Source organism: Salminus brasiliensis, chromosome 5 (genome assembly GCF_030463535.1).
Source record: "Salminus brasiliensis chromosome 5, fSalBra1.hap2, whole genome shotgun sequence".
NCBI lineage: Eukaryota > Metazoa > Chordata > Actinopteri > Characiformes > Bryconidae > Salminus > Salminus brasiliensis.
In genome coordinates this window covers 11,906,039-11,928,930 of record NC_132882.1, presented here as the reverse complement: position 1 = coordinate 11,928,930, position 22,892 = coordinate 11,906,039, and the positions used below count along the sequence as shown (strand labels likewise).

Below are 22,892 nucleotides of genomic sequence, written 5' to 3'. Positions count from 1 at the left end.
CTGAGGGCACATTAAAATATGATTTTTGCACTTAATTTTGGAAATTAACAATGTTGTAGAACCAAAGTTTTGCACCAAATACTACGAAAATATTCATGTTAAAATTAAAAAATATATATACAATTAAAAAAAATCTACATTTTCAAAGACTTTCTACTTCTCACTCCAATTGTTAAGATGGTAAAATATGTTTTTAATAAAACACTTCATATTAAATTAAAAAGGAATCCAAAATAGGAGCATTTTCACAAGAGCTTTCACACTTTCAGACCCCAGAAATTATTATTGGATTTTTGGGCTTTACAGTGCATAACCACACTTTTTTGATTACTAATATCAGATGTCAGCCTAAGCTTTATGCTTCCAGGGCAGCTCGAGCCTAAGCTGGAGCAGGGCCAGGTCTGCCACTTGTTGCCAGGGAGATCTGGTATTATCTCATTACCTAGACGAGCTCCTCTTATTTGTGGATATGCTCCTGTGTTAATGACCAAACTCAAGACACCCGAGGTAGCAGCCAGTGAGGACAGATATGCAGGATTAAATCAAGGGGATGTGGGCTGTCTCTGTGAAGCCAGTGTTGTATGTTCTGCCAATTCTAGGAAACACTAAACCAATACTGTAAGTGACTGTACAGCACTTACAGGGGCTAGTTGGGCTAAAGCACATGTGGAAGCTGAAATGAGTAAAAGAATAAACGCATTATCTTTACGTGATCCAGAGAACCGTGTCTATAAGATGCAAAACCAGAATGTACTTACATGAAGTACGTGGGGTATCCTTCTTGAAAATACCAGCAGTACTTCTTAGCCTCTATACACTGGAATGAGAAAAAAAGGATTTAGCCTAAACAGAGCATCATTCAGTGAATTTAGCAATGTTTAGTGTTTTAACAAGATAAACCTCAGGCTGAAAATCAAGGCTTATTAAACAAGAAATAAGACCTATCCTATAGGATTCTATTCTGGGCTTTTTGCTAACCAAAGATTAAACTGTGATTAACAGACTCTACCAAACTCTCTCAAGTGATTTTCTCAACTCCTCAATGCAAACCCAAGCTACGTAAATTAACGATGATGAAAACAGCAGCTTGGCCACTGTACACACTACCAAAAAAGTCTTACAAGATTCAAAGTTTTACAGATTCAACAAAGATATACAATGCTGAATCATTTTGCTTAATTAATAAATGTAAAAACTATATTTTTGTGTCTCTTTATCTAGGTTTAGGGCATGCAAATGTGATTCACAATTCACAATATTTAAGCAGAAATACAGAAAGCTGTAATAGGTTTGCACATTTACTAGCAGCACTGTTTAAACTGTAAGGAACAAATTGTACTTGACATTTTAACAATGTTTACATTAGGGTGACCTTTTGGCCTTAAAAAATGAGAGCAGGGGACATGAGGGTGGAACAGTGCAGTCTGTAAAAAGCAAATGTCAACATGAAATAAACAGCAAATCCCAAAATTATTTTTTTGGCAAGAGAATGTCTGAAAGTCTGTCGCTGTACAATCCCACATTTCAAATGATTCACTTTAAGACAGAACCTTAGCAGTGAATTTTACAGCTAATATTTAAGCTAAAATTCAAGCTGCATGTGCTTTGTTTCCCTAAGCCAAGAAATACATCATTTTGTACTGTCCTTTTCAGACTTCATGCTAATAAAAAATTCAACTGTGAATAACAGGCTCCACCAAACCCTTTTCAAGTGATTTTATTACACTGCAGCCCCCCTCAGTGTAAACCTGAGCTTAAATAAAGAATGATGATCAAAAATAGCAGCTTGGACACTGGCCAGACTACCAACCAAGCAACTCAAAAGTTTGACATATCCGAACTCAACGCCTACACACAAATAAAGTCACTGCGTGACCGGCTCTCAATGAAGGATCCTGCGCTTTAATTCTGACAGCAGTGGAATTGGGCATGTACAGTAATGTCCATGTCTGTGGAGTCCAACCATCTGTCAGAGTCCATCACTTTGGGAGACACTCGTGAGAATCTAGTCTAGCCTCTGAGCTCATGGTGCCGAGAGGAAATCCTTAATGGGCCACAAGCAAGCACTTCACAGACAGCATGACAGCAAGACAAACTCCCACAAAGAGCGATCGAGCATCCGTTCAGAGACTTGTTCACCGCAATCAGAGTCTGAAATGGTAGGCTGAAAGTGTGGGCTAGTGTTTGGATACATTTTCATTCGCCACCTTCTTTTTATGGAAACTAGCAGCACAGAAACAGAGACAGACTTAGAGAAAGAAAACAAAACAGGGACTGCCAGATGATAGCCAGAAGGGTCGTTCTTTTAGCCAATGCAATGGCTTGATATACTGTTACATATATATACATACACAACAATAAGACAACCTTCCAACACTGATGTAAAGTCATAAGATTCTCTGGTTACACTGGCATCTGTCAAGAGGTGGATCAAGAGGTGGAGCAAGTGAACAGACAGGTCTTGAAGGTGGTATATAAAAAAGGGAAAATGGGCAAGCGTAAGAATCTGAGCCACGTTGACAAGGGTCAAATTGTGCTGGCTAGACTAGTGGGTCAGAACATCTCCACAACAAATTAGGAGGGTCTTGTGGGGTGTTCCTAGTATGCAGTGGTCAGTACCTACCAATGACTGGAGAAAACATGGACAGCGCATCATCTCTCAAAAGTGAAGCAACCACAGGTCCTTCCCCATATGTTACAGTTACACTTGTGACTGACAGCCTTGGCTAGAAGGGACCGTCTGCAGGACCTGCATCGCATCCTTTCTGTTCATTACATGCAGTAGCTGAGTTGTAGTGGAACTTACTGAAACATCACACTAACTGGACAAACTGGGAATCAAGGGCAAAAAATCACTCTGCTTCTGCACTGTAAGCTCAGTGAAGGCGGTCTGAGACAAGCTTGGTCTGGGAGAAGAGGGCAGGCGTAGGTGACTCTGGCTCCCCCTCTGCTCTCTACTGTGCAGACTCTGATTACAAATTTGGACAGTGCAGAACATGGTGGACAGTTTTGGCTTTATTTTTATAAAACAGAAAGAAATATGACCAGAAGACAACCAGAGAACCAGTGACAGAATCATGGGTGCCTAAGGCTCACTGATGCATGTGGGGAGCAAAGGCAAATAGCCCATTTGAGCCTACAGAAGAGCTACTGTAGCACAAAAATGCTAAAAAGTTAATGCTAATGCCTAGACTGGTCAGTGCTGTTTTAGCAAAATGAAGGGGGCCTACACAACAATAGGTAGGCGTTTCTGTGGTTTCTAAAATGTTTCTAAATATCATAAAAAAAAAATAAAACGAACAAATCTAATAATAAAGGTGGGGAAAGTGACGTAGGTAGAAAAAAGAAAAGCCCCTGAAGCCAATATAACAGTGTCCAAAAAAAATGTGTTTCTTCTCAAAATAGCCAAGATAAAGCTATTAGATGAGGCTGAAGAAATGGGAATTAAGAGCCAGCCAATGATTTGTGTAACTTCTAGATCAGAAGTCCCCAACCCTGGTCCTGAAAGAATTTCCTCATAAAGATGATTTCAGTTGAAGTCCTGTCACGTTCAATTCCAGCATCCTCTGCTGTATCCTATAAGATGTAGAATAACCGAGGTTACTTGCAGAATCGTTTATAAAATAGAATATTTTAGGATTCACTGATGAAGCAGATTTTTTCTGCCTTATCTGTTGCAAAGCCATGTTAATCTGCAATTTCATCAGATAAAATAACAAAGTTCAAACTGCAAAAGCAGAGACCAACTGAGGGAAAACATGTTTGTGTGGATCAGTGAGCCAATCCCTCAAGATCAGCGACCAGGCCAGGTCAGTGACCCTCTGGCTCAGTGAGGATAAAAACTGAAGCTGACAGTCCTAAACAGATCCATCGTTCTGATGTTTATCACAACCACCTGGGCAAAGCGGCAGTGTCAGCTGCTTTGACTGGATAATGGCTTAAGTGTTAAAGCTCTAGTAGTTCACAGTGCATCCTGTAGCTTCAGCACACGTAAACATTACTACTGTCTATTGTACAGGGTCAGAGGTCAAAGGAGAAGACTGAGTGATAACAAGCAATAATCTTGGAGATTAACGTCATATTAATGTCAATTTCTCAATGTTAGACAAATTGATTTGCTTTACCATCAGCAATTTTAAACCGGGAATGCTCTTGGAGTAAGACAGCGGGCTCAATTAATAAAAACCACATCACCAGGTCTGCTGTGAGGTTAAGATCAGGTCATCAACAAATAATGAACGCACACACTTTCCCTAATACACAATACACTATATGGACAAATGTATTGGGATGCCTGAACATTGCTTCTTCTATAATCAAGGATACTAAACCACTGGACTACTGTTACATGGTATGATGGCATTCATCAACCGGAGGTCAGGATGTTGGATGATTACTAACCCACCTCATTCCCAACTCCCCAACTCATCCCAAAAGTACTGAATAGACCATCATTCCAGAGAACACAGCTCCACTTCTCCACAGCTCAATGCTGGGGGGCCCATACAGCCCTCTATCCCACACCTGGCATTAGGCATGGTGCCAAAAGTTCATGTTTATCTGCTCCAGAGAGTCCTAGTCTACAGGCGATTCTTCTGTACAGGTACTAGACAACAAGCTGCATCTGTAGATGTTTCAGCAATGCATGCAACTAAACACATTCATAGGAAGGGGTGTCTACAAACATCAGGCACATTTTTATCTGCCTGGACAGATCATCATGGCCAACACTGCAACTGCAGCTAAGAAGAATTTTACTTTCTTGAGGATTTCAGACCACAAAATGTATTGAAACGAGGCACAGCCAGTCAGATCACCAAGGACAAACAGTGTCACTGATGTGAAACACTGAAAGCTATTTAAATACTAATAAGAGAGGGCTTCGAGTCTCCGCAAGAAGTATACAGAGCCCTTGAGTGAGTGAGTGTGAGTGAGTGAAGCCCTTATACATTTGTTGCAGAGACGAGGTTCGTCTGGCTTCGGCAAATAAAATGCCGTAATTGTGAAGCAAACGAACAAGGCAGATGTCACAAACATGGCAGCGTTGCGAACTCCCCACATCAAATGACAATGCATCCCTGTGACTGGCTGGGGCTAAGGAGGTAGTGTGTTACAGCATGCAGCCCTTTTTTAATAGTCATGAAAATGATCATAAAATGTCATAGCGCCCCCTGCAGTACTGGAGCACCCACACTCGACAGCCAAAATGTAACCGCAGCAAGAATGCAACCTTATAAGCTTGTAAAGGTGGGTTCGGCTTTGTGTAGCCATCACTAGCTTTGTTTCACACGACAGATGCATAAGCTGCATTGCATTAAAGGAGAGATTATTTTGCTGCTCTGTCATGATTTTAAAGAAAAATGAAAAAGTCAATTAAAAAGGTTTTGTCAGTGGTTATAACGCCCTATATGTCTGGATGCTTTTTTTCTTTTACTGGGTCTGATTTTAAGATGTTCAGCTCATTTCTAAGTGCTGTCTATTAATATGCAATATCTTATTAACTTGTAGATTAAATTCAGTTATCAAAGTGGTAAGGAGAGAGTGTCGCTGCCATTAGGGACTTTATGAATAGGACTTCATTATTGTGTTGAGATTAAAGTATATTAATACTAGGGGTGTAATGGTACACAGACGTACCGTGCACCATGATTCACAGTCATACCATGTTCTTTTGTATTTATTTAAATAAAGTAATTAAATGTTTTTCTAAATCACAACGCATCTGATCTGTAATATTTCCGTTCTGTGTCTATCCAGTGCATGACCAAAAAAGCTCATTCCCCAATTCAAGACAGCCACAGGTTGGGGGTGCTGTGGTTACATGCTGAGTAAATGCAGAGCAAGCCAACCTGAATGAACCAGTCTACTAAATGACAGTCCCAAACACTTCTAAGACCATTCAATCAACTTTGTGCTCCTAGATATGAGGCATTATCCTCTAAATGTGTGGGATTCGAGCTCAGTTAATTGGAACACAGTGCTATGATGTTTAGTCTGCTAGCTAACTTATCTAAGTCTAGACAGCCAGATAAGGGTCTAAACATAGCAGAACTGGGCTCATTTCGCCATTTCATTACTCCCAACACCAATCGTTAGTAATCAGCATCTGCACTGGGTTGTCTGATACTCGGTGGAGCTGTAGCCAAGCTAGATAAGCTTAGAGAGAGACAACTACACTACCATTACCATAACAATACTTCTAAATCCACTACAATTCCCACAATACCATGCAAATACCATGTAACATCTTGCTAACCGCCTTAAAGCTTAGGGATTCTGGGTGGAACTCACACTTGTTAGTTGTTGTTCTGGAGATGTTCTGACCCAGTCGTCTATCTAGAACATCACAGTTTGGTTCTGGTCAAAGTGTCTCAGATTCTTACGCTTGTCCATTTTTCCTGCTTCAGCACCTTCATCACCGTCAAGAACTGACTGTTCACTTACTGCCTAATATGTAGATCCACCCCTCGACAGACAGGAGCCACTGGACCCAGATCATCAGTGTTGATTTTAATGTTATGGCTGATTGCTCCCCAAAAATTTAACAAATAAAAAAACACATTCATTTTGGAAAAGAGAAGAGAGGCTCCCAGCTGAATGTAATAAAATGCCCTTTCCTGTCTGGGTTCCCTAGATTCTACTCATGTGGATCCATCAGCTAGTCAGCTCTGCCAATAGATTTACTGAGGCCATGAGAGTTTGGTTCTGCATTATGTTCAGCAATCCTGATCCACCACATGGACGCTTCATCTACAAGCCAATCCCAGTTGACAGTTCAGTAGAATTGCGCATACCCTTACACCCCTTATTAATACATAGTGCTTTACTGTTTTCATGCACAAATGGCAACATTTATGCCCCATTAAACACAACTACAGGGCCAGAAATGTTGACCATGGTGTCATTTCTGCATCCTGCCTGTGGGTATTTCTAATGCTTTGTGGAAGGTTAAGTAGAAGACCAGCAAGATGACTGCTGACGAACTACAGCAAACCAGAGGCTGTTTGCTGCAGAAATTGTCCAGTGGTTTCTACAGAAAGGTTTCTTCAAAGTCAGATTTGAGGTAAAAATGCTCTGTAATTTTAGCTTTGACTAAAGTGTTAACCATACACTGTTAAAGGTATAAGATCCTTGATGAATGTTGGGAGGTTCTTCAATTTGAAACTGTAGAAGAATGTGCTTAACGTGCTTTAGTGAAGCTTTAAGAAAAGGTTTTTAGAAGAAAAAGGTTCCTTGAAGATTCCTCAAAGCACATTAAAAGGTTCCTCCACAGTTTAATACTGAAGAAACCCCAAATGTTCCTCAAGGATCTTATACTTTTAACAGTGTACAATCAGCTGCAATCAGCTGAAAGAGGAGAATAAACTTAAAAAAGGCATCTTTTTATCTTCTAATATTAACTAACCTATGTTCCTAGTAAAGCAAGGTGGAAACACTCGCATACGGATCCATCAGAGACTACTGAAAGCAAGCAAGCTGTATTCTATGCAAAATTTAGAAAGCCACTCTAAGCAGTCTGCAAAGATGCTATCATTTTCCATGCTGGGAACTTTAAAGGTCTGCTGATGTCCTTGAGTTAAAAGTCAGCGCATTTAGATTACTCTGCATGCCTCTGACGATATCTCCTCACTGCAGTGAAACAGCACAGTGAAAAGCTTACCGTAGAAAAGCAGCTCTTTTCTCTGTTATCAAGGAGTAGGAGGGAATCGTGCCTTCTGCTTCATTGCCAGAAATAATTTATGGATGAAGATGATGTACCAATGTGCAACTGAGGACTGGAATGTTTGTTTGATTGAGTCTGTTGTTCTCACTTGTTAGAATCAAAGAATGGCTTGTCAGTAGGGTTGCAATATTTTGTGAATTTCCAAAGTTTACCATGGGAATTAATGGGAAATTATGGGAATTAATGGGAAATTATGGGAATTAATGGGAACAAAATGGGAATATTCTAAGCTAAATGTGAGAAACTTACATATAGTTGGTAAAAATGTACTGAAGCATAATCTTGGCTAAAATAATTAGATATGATACCAAAACAGCTGAATAGCAAAGCTGCTCCTCAATCCCAGGCAAATGGCGCATTACACACTGCAGGGCTATTGAGACCACACCTCCTGCATGCACTGTTCATTCCACCATCACAATAAGTCTCAATAGTATGATATATTTCATTTAAATTGTCTAATATTTCCTACTAATTGGAATACATTCCCCTAATTTCCCCAAATTCCCATAATTTCCATGGAACGTTAACATTTTGGAGTATTTCTGAAGTTCCAGAGCTAAAGTTACCATGGAAAGATAGCGTTGCCGTAATTTACTGGATATTTATCGGAAATGTTCCACCCCATAGCAACCCTACGTGTCCGTCTGGCTTTCACTGTATATCAACAACAGGATCAATTTCAGATCCGGTTATTTGGAGATATGTTCTGGGAATGTTGTGGTGAGCTTTTCATGAGGAACGAAGAGAGACTTGGTGATGGATCAGCAGGATCACTCTTGAGAATATGCAAAATTTCAAAACAATAGAGGGTCTAGAAAAAACACACCTGTTAGCACAAGAAGGAACTGGTGTGGATTCTGTCATTTGTAACTGGGGTTTTAAGAAGAACAGAAAGAAAAGGTGTGAATAAGTTAAAGGTTATGGGGACCTTTGTGCAATGCGGTTTGCAGCTTCGCCACAGTGCCAGAAGCAACCTGATACTCCCTCCTATAATACAGATACTCTGTCAACAGCGTAAAAGGTTATTACTGCCGTCTAATGAGACTACAACAGGAATGGGGTTAGGAAAAGTTCACAGTCACTCTTAACTCTTGTAAATCAGCAACTACATAGTGTGGCCTGCATCAGATTCAAAACCCTGGCGCTGATATACAAAGACAAAAATGGACCAGCCTCCTGTAGCTGACGGCAATGGTCAAAACCTGATCTGTACCAAGAGCCTTTTGAGCTGCAAGTACAGCTTGGCTTGACCCATCATACACCAAGATGTATGAAAAAACAAGCATTTAGACTCGTATCTGTCCTGGCACTGAGGTAGTGGAACAAACATCCCCCTGGGTGTTCGAACGGCAGAGTTGCTTGCTGTCTTCAAATGCCGGCTGAAGAGTCAATCTCTTTTAAGATGATCAAACTCAGCACTATTCCTGCACTTATTAAAGGCTTAAGATGTTCTTTACACATGTTCTTAGATTTTTATGACAATCAGACAAAGTGTAGTATACGTTGATAATAGATAGATATACAGATAAATTATGGATTGAAAGTATCCATACTGACTTTCGTATTTGGCAGTATCTAAGCTTGAGGCATCTTTTGGATTCTAGCCCATTCACGCTAGCTAGGGATATTTTCTGAGAACAGCAAAGACCTTTCTCGGTCCCTCTATGATAAGAGTATCTGTTAAATGCCAGAATTGTGAAGGTAAATTTAAGAGTAACATGATCTTTTTACCCATCAGTGCCACCGCCAGAGGACCAATTAATATTTATTATTAGTAATAGTAATCATTTTTCATACCTGGAGTCACCGAGCAATGGGAAGACATCAATTATTAGAATTTCATATAATAAAAGAATTGTAATACCTGCCTTATATATATATATGTGTGTGTGTGTGTGTGTGCGGGCATGTTAATAGGTATGACCAGGAATATTTGTGTAGAGGCACCAGATATGTGGGATAGGTATGCTTGTGTTGCTGTTGTTTGGATATTCTGTTGATCTTTTTAAAGTGGTGGGGTCAAAGTGGTTCTAAAAAAAGGTTGTTGACCATATTTTCTTGCAATTGTGAGATTAGTTTTAATAGATGCTGAAAATTCTTCCAATTTCCAGTTTTCTACAAGTAAGCTTTCCCAAGGTTTCCAGTTCAGTAGAAAAACTTTTTTGGTTATAGCTATTAAAAGTGTTCTACTTTCTTCCACGTTAAGGTGAACTGCGGTCGTCACCTAGCAGACAGTGTGATGGGGATAGGGAGGTGGGTTGATTTAACAGTGGAGTTCATTGATTTATAACAAGCAGCCAGAGGTGTTTGATGGGTGTGCAATACCATAAGGCTTGTATAGAATTGTATATATAATGAGTATTTAATGAGCATTGAATACAGACTTGAGAGTCTACTATTCCCATTTCCCACATAACATCTGCCCTGTGTAGTGTCCTCTGTGAATGACCTTATACTGTATAAGATAGAGGTTATTGGTGTTGGTGTTGGTTGTCATGTTTTCTTCATAATTTGTGTCCAGACGTCAGCAGTAGGAGTACCTAAGGGACCTTATTCCCACTTTTTCATTAGTACAGAGATTGTTTAATTGTTGGTTTAATTAAGAATCTATACATTTTACATAAGGCTTTGTTTGAGTCAGAGATACTAAGGGAATTCTGAAATTGAGTACTAGCTAGAGACATTTTCTAAAAACAGCAAATCTGAATAAGATTGTCAACTACATGTCTCACACGTAAATGTAAAAGAGTACATTTAAAAAAAAAATGCTCAGAATCCCCTTCTGGATTACCTGTCCATGTGCCGTGTCTTAAACAGTTGTGTTGTGTTGTTTTGCAAAGGCAAATAAGCTGCTTGTTTAATACTCTTCTACTGTAGAGCTTTCTACTCTGACTAACTGATAAGGACACAATAGTGTCAGATTCAACACCAACATTCATCCAGAGTACAGGCGTTCCTCACTGGGGTAAACAGGCTGAATGAACAAGGCACCCATACAATGAGTGTTTTGTCACCATGTTGGTCACAGGCAGAATGATCAACAACAGGCAACGACAGCAGAAAGTTTCTGGCAGAGGAGGTTCAGCGAAAACCAGCAGGACAGAGCCAAGTCCACTCACTGGGTTGCCATGTATCTGGAAAAGAAACAACGCTAGACCAACATCACAACCAGCGAAAGGGACGAATGCCAGGAAAACTAATAGGCTAGCTCTTTGCTCCACTACACCAAAGAGACTCTGAAAAGCCTAATGCATGCAAGGAATTGCAAATGTTCTAATTGTATCCTGTCTTTGATGCTTCGTGCACTTTGCCTGCTACTTTGCATCTGTAGAGGCTGTAGTGATGGTTGGATAACAGACTTCAATATGGAAATTCATTTCAGGGAAGGCTGACCAAGTCTGAACATTGGAAAAATATTCTGCATTCCTTTAGCTTGGAAATCCTTCCAAGAATCCACCAAAAAGAGTAATCCCAGCGTGTGACAGCACTTATTTCATGCAGGTTATTTTCTCTTTTTGGAAGTAGTGAGTTAAACAAGCTCATATGAGTTAAACAAGCTCATATGTCATAAATTACCTTGCTATGTGAACAAGCCATCGCCCAAACCACCCAAACCGTCAACACCATCAAACCAACGGGCGTCTGCTAGCCAATGTAACTAGCCAGTGCTCTCTTCCAAGCAGAGACATTATAAAAAAGATATAATAATTAAGTCTATAATCAATTATAATTATCATAAAGAGACTATTCACTGTATTATGTTTCTCTTCTGACCAAAATTAAGAATTTTGGTCACAAGATACATTTGTTTGGTGGCCTAAGCCAGGGCAATATTTTATATCTCTCTACCTCTGGCCAACCTGTATCTGTCCACAGTATCAGCTGGGAATACTAGCTGGGGGACACTACTACCGCACATTATTTTGACTTGTGGTGCAGGGTTGATTTTACAGCCATCATACCCACATCCCGTCAGCTGCAGCAATCCTCAATTGTGGTTCCAATGGGTAAAGATAAATGAAAGGAGAGTGGCACATTCATAAAACATACCCAGCCATTTCTCAATCTCTCATCCTTGTAGAGCTGAGCAGTGGCCCCAACCAAGATCTATATTACTCTCAGATAGCTGTCAGGCGTCCGGAAAAAAACGAAGCTATAAATTCAGCATTCCCTAGGTTTTTGTGAACCTCTTCGAATGTTCTCCTACTCTCCTGTTGTGGAAGCTGAAGGCAGTGAGCTGACTGAAGTTACGCATCATCCAGCATTAGGGAACGCTCCTCATTCAAATACTCCAAGGAGATTTCTGCAGATGAGTAGATACGATCCAGGGAATTTATTCACCACAGTTTCTTTTTTTTTAGTCCGCAACAACCCCCCCATCACTGCACAACAAGGAAATCGATCTATCCAGCAGTCCAAGTGTTGATTCCATTAGTGAACACAAGCAGACCAAAGAGGGCAATTTCACCCTGCCCGGCAGCAGCAGCAGCAGCTGATGACTGAAGGAGTCGTCGCTAACCCTTCAAAAAACATTTCTCCACAGATTAGCACCGTTTGTCCACAGCGTCACTGTGCTTTGCCCAAAGCCATGAGTACTTTAGCTCAAAGACAAAGAGCTGGACACATAACATAGACCCTACTTAGCACAAACAGCAGTCAAAGTGTGGCATTTAACATGAAGGCTGGCCATATTTCATAGCACAAGGAAATTCAGTGAGATGGATTTTGTGCACACACGACTAAGGTGAAGCTAGCGTGGACAAATGGGTTTACACTCTTAAAAATAGAGGTGTTAAAGGGGTCCCTAAAAAGCAATGACATTAAAGAACCACTTTTGGTTCCAAGGGGTGTAAGGGTACACAAACCTCACGATTCCATGGTTTGGACCTCATGGAGTATGGTACAACAGGGGAGAAAATACCAAAAATATAAGATTATCTCAGGCTTATTTTCATTTAAATTGAAGAGAGTCATGTAAGTTAGAGTTTGTTAAATCTAGCACTTTATAGCGCCGCCTTGAGGTAGTTAATGCAGCCTGTAGTGTGAAGTGTAAACATTAGTATGTGTTTTTACATCCTCGCCCTCATCCAATCCACCATGATTTCTTGAGAAATAAGATGTTAAAGTCAGAATTTCTGTGAAATACCCATTAATTATCAGTGGTGTCAAATCCAGAGATGAGAACATTGAGAGATAAAGAATAAAGAAAAAGAATAAACAGCATCTGAGTCTCTCTCTCTACAGGGTAGCGAAAAGGAGGAGGAAGGGAGGGGTGGGTGTTCACACAGGACTACAGTTCCCACAAAACCATGCAAAATAACAGAGAAATTACCATATTTACCCTAACAGCATGTACCATGTATTCGAGCTGTGACCCCCGTACTGTGACAGTTTGGTACACTGTAAAACCTGCACTGCATACTGAATTAATTAAGTTAACCTCCCTTAAATACTACAGAAAGTTAATGGGATTAAGCCAAACTGTGTGAATTTATTCAGTTGAGTTATGTGTCCCTTATGATATATATAACCTTGACTAGTAATACTCATGGTGCTCATGGCACCATCTATTTGCACATTGGGCCTGTCTAACCAAAAATGGTCCTTCTAGGGCATCCCTCAAAGCACCCTTTGTAGCACCTTCATGTATAAGAGGCTATAGTGGGGATTTGGTGGGCTTTGACAGACCTTTCTTTCTGTGAGTTGCATTATTTTCACATATTTTGACTGAAGTAGCTGACACAGGCAGTCTAAATCAGTCTGCTTCATCACGCTGGGAGTAAATTGAATTTTATCAGATCAGTCAGAGGTGCAGGTTTCAATTTGAGAACTTTAATTATTCATCAAAGCAGAGAAGCATTGAGGAATACAACTCACATGGTAATCTGATTATTACACAACTGGAGTGGAGGGGTGCACCCTCTAAAGTCTACTGATTATCATCTCATTTAATGGCTGACTGAACCAAACAACTGCTGTGTGACAGGTGCCGTATTCAGAGGTGCAGCACAGAGGGGTCAAACGATGAATACGGTTGATTCTGTCTCACAGCACCAGTCACAAAACACTCCTTTTACACCACTGTAAACTCCACCTCCATCTAGGGCTGGGAGATATGGTATAAATACTGTCATAAATCATGATATTTAATGACTTTTTTCATGATACACAATATTTATGACAATACATGTAAATCACAGACTAAAAAAATCAGCAGTGACAGATTCTTATAAACTGCTGTTCAGATCCTCTCCCGTAATGAATACAGTGATTTATACTCAACATCTGCTGATCTTCATCTAATTAAACCAGTGTAATTACACTGTTACACACCGTTATGTAATGAAACCTGCAGCTGATCAGTGCTTATTAAGCACTAACAGTATCCTACATGTGCTTACGATACGCTAAAATATTGTCATATTGCCCAGCTCTACCTCCATCAAATATGATAGATGATATGAAAGATAAACATCATTTGCATAAAAAACTACTAACATATAAATAAAAATAAAATAATCTCAGGCAAATCTGTCTACACAGTATATCATGAAATTAGATTTTCTTTTTTAATTTTCATTTTTGTTTGTCGAATTTTTCCCCTTTTTTGGTACTGCCAATTAACCCACCCATCCATAGCGTCCCCTAACGCTACCAATGCTCCCAACTCGGACGGTAAGGACTTGTCTCCTCTGATACATGCAAAGCCAACAGCCACCTCTTTTCAAACTGCTGCCAATACGGCCTCAGCAGGCAGCCACCAGGCTCGGAGGGAAGCACCGGGTTCCCAGCTCTGCTGGAACGCCTGAGCCGGCCAACATTGCTTCAAGAGTGAAGCGACCATCTACACACCCACAATTTGCCGTGCTCTCGTGGATACCGGACGCTGAAGGCCAAGCGGCATGGGTTTGGATTCAAACTCACAACCCCCCTCAGGCCATAGTGGTAGCTCATCAGACTGCTGAATATAATAAGATTACATTTTTAATATTCAACCCCCTAAAAACTCTAATCGTGACTTCAGAATTGGAAATCACATTCTGAAAATGTTGTTATGCCTCTACAAACTATATCCAATCAATTTTCATGTAGACCTGGATATCTAATAATGATGAAATGTAGAAAACTAGTCGTCTGGGGTTTAATACATCAACGAATGTCAATTTAAAATACTGACCAAATCTAAACATCTGTCCAATTTTTAAACAATTAATTGTATGATTCCAAAATCATTGTGTATCCCTACTACAAATGCTATTACACTACTACTACTACTCATAAACACTTGCCTGACATGGCCCTTTATTGACCAACTGCAGGGCAATGTGAGTGTAGATAACAGCAGTCCGATTTGGTCTCCTGAATCTATTGTTATCACTATTAGTGGAACATGCTAATCCAAACAAAAGCCTGGAGTGTGTGTCATTGCAAGGCATAGTGTCCTTTGTTTAACACTTCTAATAAAGGTGTTACAGGGTGATAACATTGGGTCTTTGAGTGATACCATTGGGTCCATAAGGAACCATGTGTGGAAAAAAAAAGATTAATAAATGTTCTATATATAATAATAAATCTATATTAACTATATAATAAATGTAACATTTTTCTTTACAAACATGACTCTTTATGGTACCAAAAGTGGCTTTTTTATGGCATCGCTAAAAAAAAACATTTGTAGCACCTTTCTTTTTTAAGAGTGAATGTGAGCCCTTGTTAAACGCTGGCTGCTGTTCAGAGAGTGGCAGTGAGGTAATCTGGGAAGGCAGAAATGGAGTTAACAGAGCATTAACCTGAGGCATTAGGCTAATGCCTTTGTCTTTGGTAAATATAGATTCACAGATCAGGCTGAGCAAATCCCTGTATCAATGCTACAAGACATGCCCAATAAGAAATCAACCTCAGGGCTGCTTTATGGCTGCTCCTGGCTGATTTCATAATCGATGGCAAGTGTGTTTTCTCAACCTAGCAGAAAGAAAAGTCAGAGTCAACTTGGCCACCTGGTACCTGTACTTTAACAAACCTCGACTGATTTCTGTTTAATTCAATAACAGTCCGTCCCCGACGTTTATTTATACTTATGGCATTTGGCTGATGCTCTTATTCAGAGCAACTTACATCTGGGTCATTACACAGGCACGAGAATGTAGTATTAGGAGTCTTGCCCAAGAGCACTTAAGGCTTATTTAAGCTCATCGTTAAATATGGATATGGACAGAGCCTTCTGTCCGTACTCTGCGCTAATTTTGTCCTTCTTGGTGCGTGTTTCCTGAGCACTTACGGATTCTGAACAGAGCAATACCACTGGAACTCATGGGGGCACTGCAGCCAGTAGATCAACTGAAACATATGGACATGCAAAGAAGAAAGGCGTAACTATTTGAAGGGGCTGTGTAACCTTGTCAGGATTGTTAGGGCGTTTTCACACTAGACCATTTTTCCTGCCCCAGGTCCGCTGGCTCTGCAAGTATTGTACATTTGGTGACGTGTGAAAGCTGTTCTCGAGGCCAGGAGTGGGTCCAGAGCACCGATCTTTGGTCCTCCTAAAATCGGAGCTCTGGGGTTCGCTTCTATCAAACTGTGGTGCAGTTCATCGAAGGTGTGAAAGCTATCCGCTCCTGGCGCCACATGTGGGGTTGCAAGATTGGTTAATTTTTTCACATGACTGCTTTGACATATGGCTTGCATGGCTAAAAGCCTTCTCCTACAAGAATGGCTCATTTGCAGGTGTTCCTGCACTGTGAAATGCCCTGCCTGCAGAAAAGCACAGATTGTATCCAAGGGAAATCATTTAAATCAATAAACAGATACACATTGGTCCTTATATTCTGCAAAATGTGTGACATTCGAAAATGCACAATCAATCCACGGTTCATATGGAATTGTATGAAAGCAAACCAGTGCTAATAAGCCACTCCTCCAAATGAGCCCAAAATCGGTCCTGGGAGCGGACTTGTGAATTCAGGACAAGTTATGAACTGCCTTCTAGTGGATGTACAACTTAAAATGTGTGCCAAAGTAAAGGGCACAACGAATAGGATGCATAGTATCCTAAGAAATTTAAGGTATAACTTTTGGAAGAGAGGCTGTGCGTCCTCGTCAGGACTGTTAGGGCATTTTCACAGTAGACATTTTTCTGGCCCCAGGTCTGCTTGATCCGCATGTATGGTCCATTTGGTCAGGTGTGAAAATGTATCATACAGTGCAGTGACGGTTTCATTGCTTGAAATGGATGTATTCATTTTTATATGTAAAGGGAGTATAAATGAGCCCTTAATGGTGTAGTGTGGTGGACTTGCCAAGCTGGGGAATCGAACCCCAGTCTGTCATAGAGAAAGATGCTACACTGGCAATTGGGACATAGTCCTCTTCATTAGATTACTATAATGTCATAACAAGACACATACAACTCACATATACACATCACTGTAAAGACACTTTCCGGGTTGGCAGCAGATCATCTACCACAATAAATCACAGTTATCTCTGTCTGTTATCTCTATTATAACAATAAAGCTTGATGTTTCCACAGCTCTTACAGCAGATATGAAATTTATTTAGTAAATGATCAGAACTAAGCTGTGTGTCAAAGATTTCCTTTTCAGCACTTACTGATGTAGATTGAGTAGAACATCATCAGTTGAGTTTACTTGTAATTCTCACCTCTTCGAAAAAATCTCAGAAATCATTCTGAATGGGCTTTTACATTCAGCCCAATAGCTACAATAACTAGGCGCATGCTGCCTTTGTGTTTGCTTTTGCCTGCCTGGGAGCTTCTCTGATGTGAAGCCGGGGAAAGTAAATGAAGGCTGGGCCTCTGCAGGTGAACTGATTTACTTATTCATGCACTTGCATTCTTTATTCATGAAGATTTCTTAAATATATTTGTTTCTTTGTCCTACTCATTGTGCTTCCAGCTTATGCCTTTCTGCTCGCTGCTCCAGGGCATGTGTGAAGGCTATGAAAAAATCATGAAACCATGAAGTGAATCCAAGCAAATGGAATGCAGATATTCAACCCACATGGCTACAGTGGCTTCCAGGAGTGGCAGGCCGGTGGGCTAATAAGGGCTGTGATGACACCTGCTTAGTCAAATGAGGTGATAAAGAGAGCACATACCTTCGAGAGCATGTCAGTTCTCCTGGAGCTAAGCTAGCACAAGTCTCTAGTGTAAGAATCGTATCCCATGGAGAGTGGTCACAGCAATTACCCGATTTTTATTTTAGTCTTAATGCAAGTGATTATAAAAATCCGTTATATTTCTTTTTAATAAAATAAAAAAAACACATAACAGACGTAGGAGGAGCCTAAAAGCTAAGAAAAAACTCAGCATGACACAGCAATGAAATAGTAGACCGTAAGCTAAAATGTAACATGCATTGCTTTGCTATGGTGCTATTTCTATTTACCCAGTGTTTCACCTCTTATTGTATCCTAATGTAGGCTATTGCATTGTGCCTCCACTTCTCTGATGAGACATCCAGCCAGCATCTAGCCTTATTCAATAACCTATATTTCATTTCACTGTTGTGCAGAGCTTCTTCTCTCCCCATTGGAGAATGTTTAGTCAGGCGGACTGAAACACAGCAAAGGAAACGCAGAGCTCAATGAACTACATTAGCAGGAGAAGGAGACCTCAAGAAATAAAGACACGCTCAACTAAAACACCAGTACAGTGATGCACTGGACTGGGCTTTGGAGCTTGGATGATAATGTAAACTGAGATAAACAATTGTCATCTGCAGAATTATTACAATAAACAATGCCATTGTAATCCAAATTTAGCAACAAAGTATAAAATATGAGCATTACACAGTCTATCTATCCCACACATTTCTCAGATGGTGACATAATTACCATATAATGACCAGCTGGGCTAGCTTCTAATACCACTGAATAATTGATTACAATGACCATGTTCTGCACAGACAGCCTGTAACACTGTTAACATTCAGTGGTTCTTCAATTATGTTGGGTTAGAAACCAAAATACTGCCAAACCGGTGCATTGGTACCAACCACTGTAGAAAACATGGACACAGTGGTTCCAGTCCCTTCCATTCTATAGAAATGAAGCCAAAATTGTCCGTCATATTGCCAAATTTGCAACAGAGTCTATGCAGTAGAGACCAGAGGTGGAGACAGACTCGCCTACTCGTTTGGTAGACCCGGCCCCTTCTCCCAGACCAAGCTTGTCTCAGACCACCTTCATTGAGCTTACAGTCCCATAGGTTTTGTCCCTTATGACTGCCAATATAAATGTCAATAAATGTGCTAATACTAGGATAGGGAAAAAACAACTGTTGGAATTATGATGGAAAGACAGTTTAGAGGAGGAAAATGAGAAGGGAAATGGGCTATTTTGTCATTGAAACATACGAGGATGGGCGGAGCCACACATCATACTGCAACCAGCCAGCAGAGGTGCTAGGCCTGTAGATGCTTCACTTTTGAGGGACTTTGCGCTGTCCATGTTCTCTACATGCACTGGTTGGTACTCATCTTCTGGGCAAGTTCATCCATTTCATGTACCAGTTGAATACCCCAGCATTCTTTACCAAACTAAAAAATTAAATGATAATTAAGTGTAGTTAATTAATTGATGTTCTCTGTGTACAGTCTGTAATTACGTGCAATCTTTTCTGTTGTATCGTCTACTGTATACCTGGTAGGCAGCCGCAGCCTTAACGTTAGAGAACCGGGCTTGGGACCAGAATTTTGCCAAGCAAGGCATCAAACCCTCAATTGGCTGACGTGGCTGCCCACCACTCACTAGTGTGAGTGTGTGTGTTCACGGTTACGGATGGGTTTGATGCAGAGGATACATGCCGTTTAACTGCTGTACATTAGGATCTTATATGTAATCTTATAGTATTAGAATATTAGAAAGACTGTACAGAAGAAGTGATTAAATAAAACAAAGAAAAGTTATGAAAAAAGAAAAAGAGAACAAAAGAACCATAACTGGCGCAATATCCAAACGTCATCCTTTTGATCAGTGACCTGCTCCTACCTCCCTGGGAACTTAACCTCAATCAACCCCATCAGATCCTTCTAATTACTGCCTTTAAAAGTCCCATTAGCTGAATGAGCTGTGTTGGATTTAGGCTCTAAATGAATCCTACAGGACAGCAGATTTCCAAGAATTACACTTCAAGCATCCGTCTATTTTTCTTTGAATATCCTTTTGATCAGTGACCTGCTCCTGGAGATCTCAACCCGAATCAACCCCATCAGATCTGTCTAATTACTGCCTTCAGACGCTCTTGATTAGCTGAATGAGCTGTGTTGAGTTTGGGCTTAAATGAAACCTACAGGAAGGCAGATCTCCAGGAAGTGTACTTCGAGCATTCAGCCATGATTTCCCTAAATAACCCTTTGATCAATGACCTGCTCCTGGAGATCTCCTCCTTGCTGACTCAACCCGAATCAACCCCACCTGATCCGTCTAATTACTGCCTTCAGCCGTCCCTGATTAGCTGAATGAGCTGTGTTGGATTTAGGCTTTAAATGAAACCTATAGGAAGGCAGATCTCCAGGAATTGTATTTTGAGCATCCGTCCATGTTTTCCCTGAATATCCTTTTGATCAGTGACCTGCTCCTGGAGATCTCAACCCGAATTAACCCCACCTGATCCGTCTAATTACTGCCTTCAGACGAATAAGGTGTGTTGGGTTTGGGCTTTAAACAACACCTACAGGAAGGCAGATCTCCAGGAATTGTACTTCAAGCATCCGTACGTTTTCCCTGAATATCCTTTTGATCAGTGACCTGCTCCTGGACCTGGATCTCCTTCTTGCCGACTCAACCCGACTCAACCCCACCTGATCCGTCTAATTACTGCCTTCAGACGAATAAGGTGTGTTGGGTTTGGGCTTTAAACAACACCTACAGGAAGGCAGATCTTCAGGAATTGTACTTCGAGCATCCGTACATGTTTTCCCAGACCTCCTTGATTAGCTAAGTGACGTGTGTTGAGTTTGGGTTCAAGCTCTAAAAGAAAGCAGGTTTGGTGATCCCTTATTTAGAGCCTTTTTTCGATTCGATTTTCCAGCTGTTTTCTTTTGCTCAATATCACTGCAACTAAAGTAAAAAAAAAAAATCTAAAATAGAAAATCTGATAAAACATGAGGGTAAAACAGCATGCCCATCATCTACTGCTCCTATTACAAGCCCTAATACAGCACCCGTCCCCTACAGTACAGTCACCTGGCTTCTCAGCAAACAGTGATAAAGTTAGTCTTTAAGTTCTGATCACATCTGAAACTGACAGAAATCTACACAACAAAACGTAACCGACTGCAATGTCATGAAGACATGAGCTCCAGTCCTGTAGCTAGGTAAACGGCAGCAGTAGTCGTAACTCTAGTTGTAGTGGCACGCTGTTGTTGTTGTGGTGGTAGAGTGAGCGGGCAGAAAGACAAAGGCTTATTCCTAATTGCGACACACTGTACATTTAAACAACACTAGAGGTTATAGCTACGGACATATGCGGTATTTAGACCATTTAAAAAATTAATGACATTTTAAAAAGTACACTGTGCAATTGTGCAGCGCAAGACATCCCTGAAATGACTGAGAACCGCTGACAGGCGACTCACCTCTACGAGCGCCCATAACGTTAGGATAACACCCACTCGATGGCTCTTCATCTTAACTCGCTTCTTTTCTGCTTTTGGCACAACGTCGTGAAATCTCTGTCACGAAGACGGTTTCATGGCAAATTTCACGCCCATTCTTTCACTACATGCTCCCTCTCTTTGCTGTACACAAAGCGGCAGCGCTTACTGTAGCATTCCCGTATCCGTAGCTTAGCCTGTACTGTCAATGCTAATAGCGTTGGGTGTTTTTCCCCCACCCGTTTTCATACAGGTCCCGCCTCCTGCGCTCAGATTGGCTAGTAGGGGTTTTCTCGCGAGTAGTTCGAGGATTGGATCGAGCGCGTGTCCGTTGCAGCTTTTAACCAATCATAGCGCAGAATGCGGAATCCTCCCAGCCAATCCCTGCGTAACAAGGCGGGATTTGGACTGGAATACGGGTGGGAAATGAAATAACGCATGCGGGATATCCCTGGCGTTTTTATCAGAAGTACGCCGTAGTTCTCAGCGCCGTGGAGAAGAAAAAACACAGTGGCAGCGCTTAATGGACGTTAACCCTGTACATTACTTTCTATTATTTGTTTTACTTAAAGAATATTAGTAGAAATCACCACACATAATAAGCCACGCAATCCGTGCTGAATATCTGAGAGCGAAAGTCGCCTCGCCGCCCCCTCTGATCAGAGTAAATGAGGGTCTGCTGGAAGGAGACTGCTGGAATAAACCTCTGAGCTTCTGCGTCATTTTGTGGTCGGCGTCATGCCCAAATAAGGGCTCCTAAGCCTGTATTTATATGAGGACAAATGAATGGCATCTTGCTGTATTTTAGGTCTACTTGCTCCTATTGTGTGCACAGTGTGTGTGTTTTAATATTCAAGCCATTAATGGATGCATCTGGTGAGTCATTCTACCTAAAGGCTGCCACTCCTGCCAATGTTTGATGAAGATGCATAAAGTACCAAAAAAACTAAGCCAACCATCACATCATGCAAAATAGTTGAGAAAAATAAATCAATTTGTACATTATATAGATAAAGACATAGATATAGATCATATAGATAATGTTCCTAGGCCACAGAAAGACTTGCATCAATTTAAGAATGTACCACCCTGTTACATACCACCCTGCCACGTTTTTTAATTATTATTATTATTAAAAGGTAAAGGTGCACGTATTTGTCACTGTAGTACACACACACACACACACACCCAGAGCGGTGGGCAGCCAACTCCAGCGCCTGAGGAGCAGAAAGGGTAAAGGGCCTTGCTCAAGGGCCCAACAGTGGCAGCTTTGCCAAGCCTGGGAATCGAACCCACAACCCTGTTCGATAACCCGGCTCTCTAATAATAATAATAATAATAATAATAATAATAATAATTATTATTATTATTATTATTATTAATAATAATAATAATCTAAATAAAAAGGATACCACATATAAGGATTTTATGCCAGGTGGATTTTATGACTTTTCTGAAGGATAAACATATATTCTATGTTGTTGATATAATAATAATAATAATAATAATAATAATTTTTATTAATAATAATAAAAATGTCTAAAGCTTAG

The 22,892-nt window shown here is 40.6% G+C and overlaps 1 protein-coding gene across 1 annotated transcript in view; it reads right to left on the bottom strand.

Moving 5' to 3' along the window:
- The window catches only part of vopp1b (VOPP1 WW domain binding protein b), a 51,134-nt gene extending 29,544 nt beyond the window's left edge, over positions 1-21,590 (bottom strand). Inside the window, exons 1-2 of the mRNA XM_072679388.1 lie at positions 21,325-21,590; positions 759-817 (exon numbers count right to left, since the gene is read on the bottom strand). Of these exons, the coding sequence (XP_072535489.1) occupies positions 759-817; positions 21,325-21,375 (110 nt within the window). The 5' untranslated portion in view covers positions 21,376-21,590. The remainder of the gene's footprint in view (positions 1-758; positions 818-21,324) is intronic.
- Between the last annotated feature and the right edge of the window lie 1,302 nt (positions 21,591-22,892).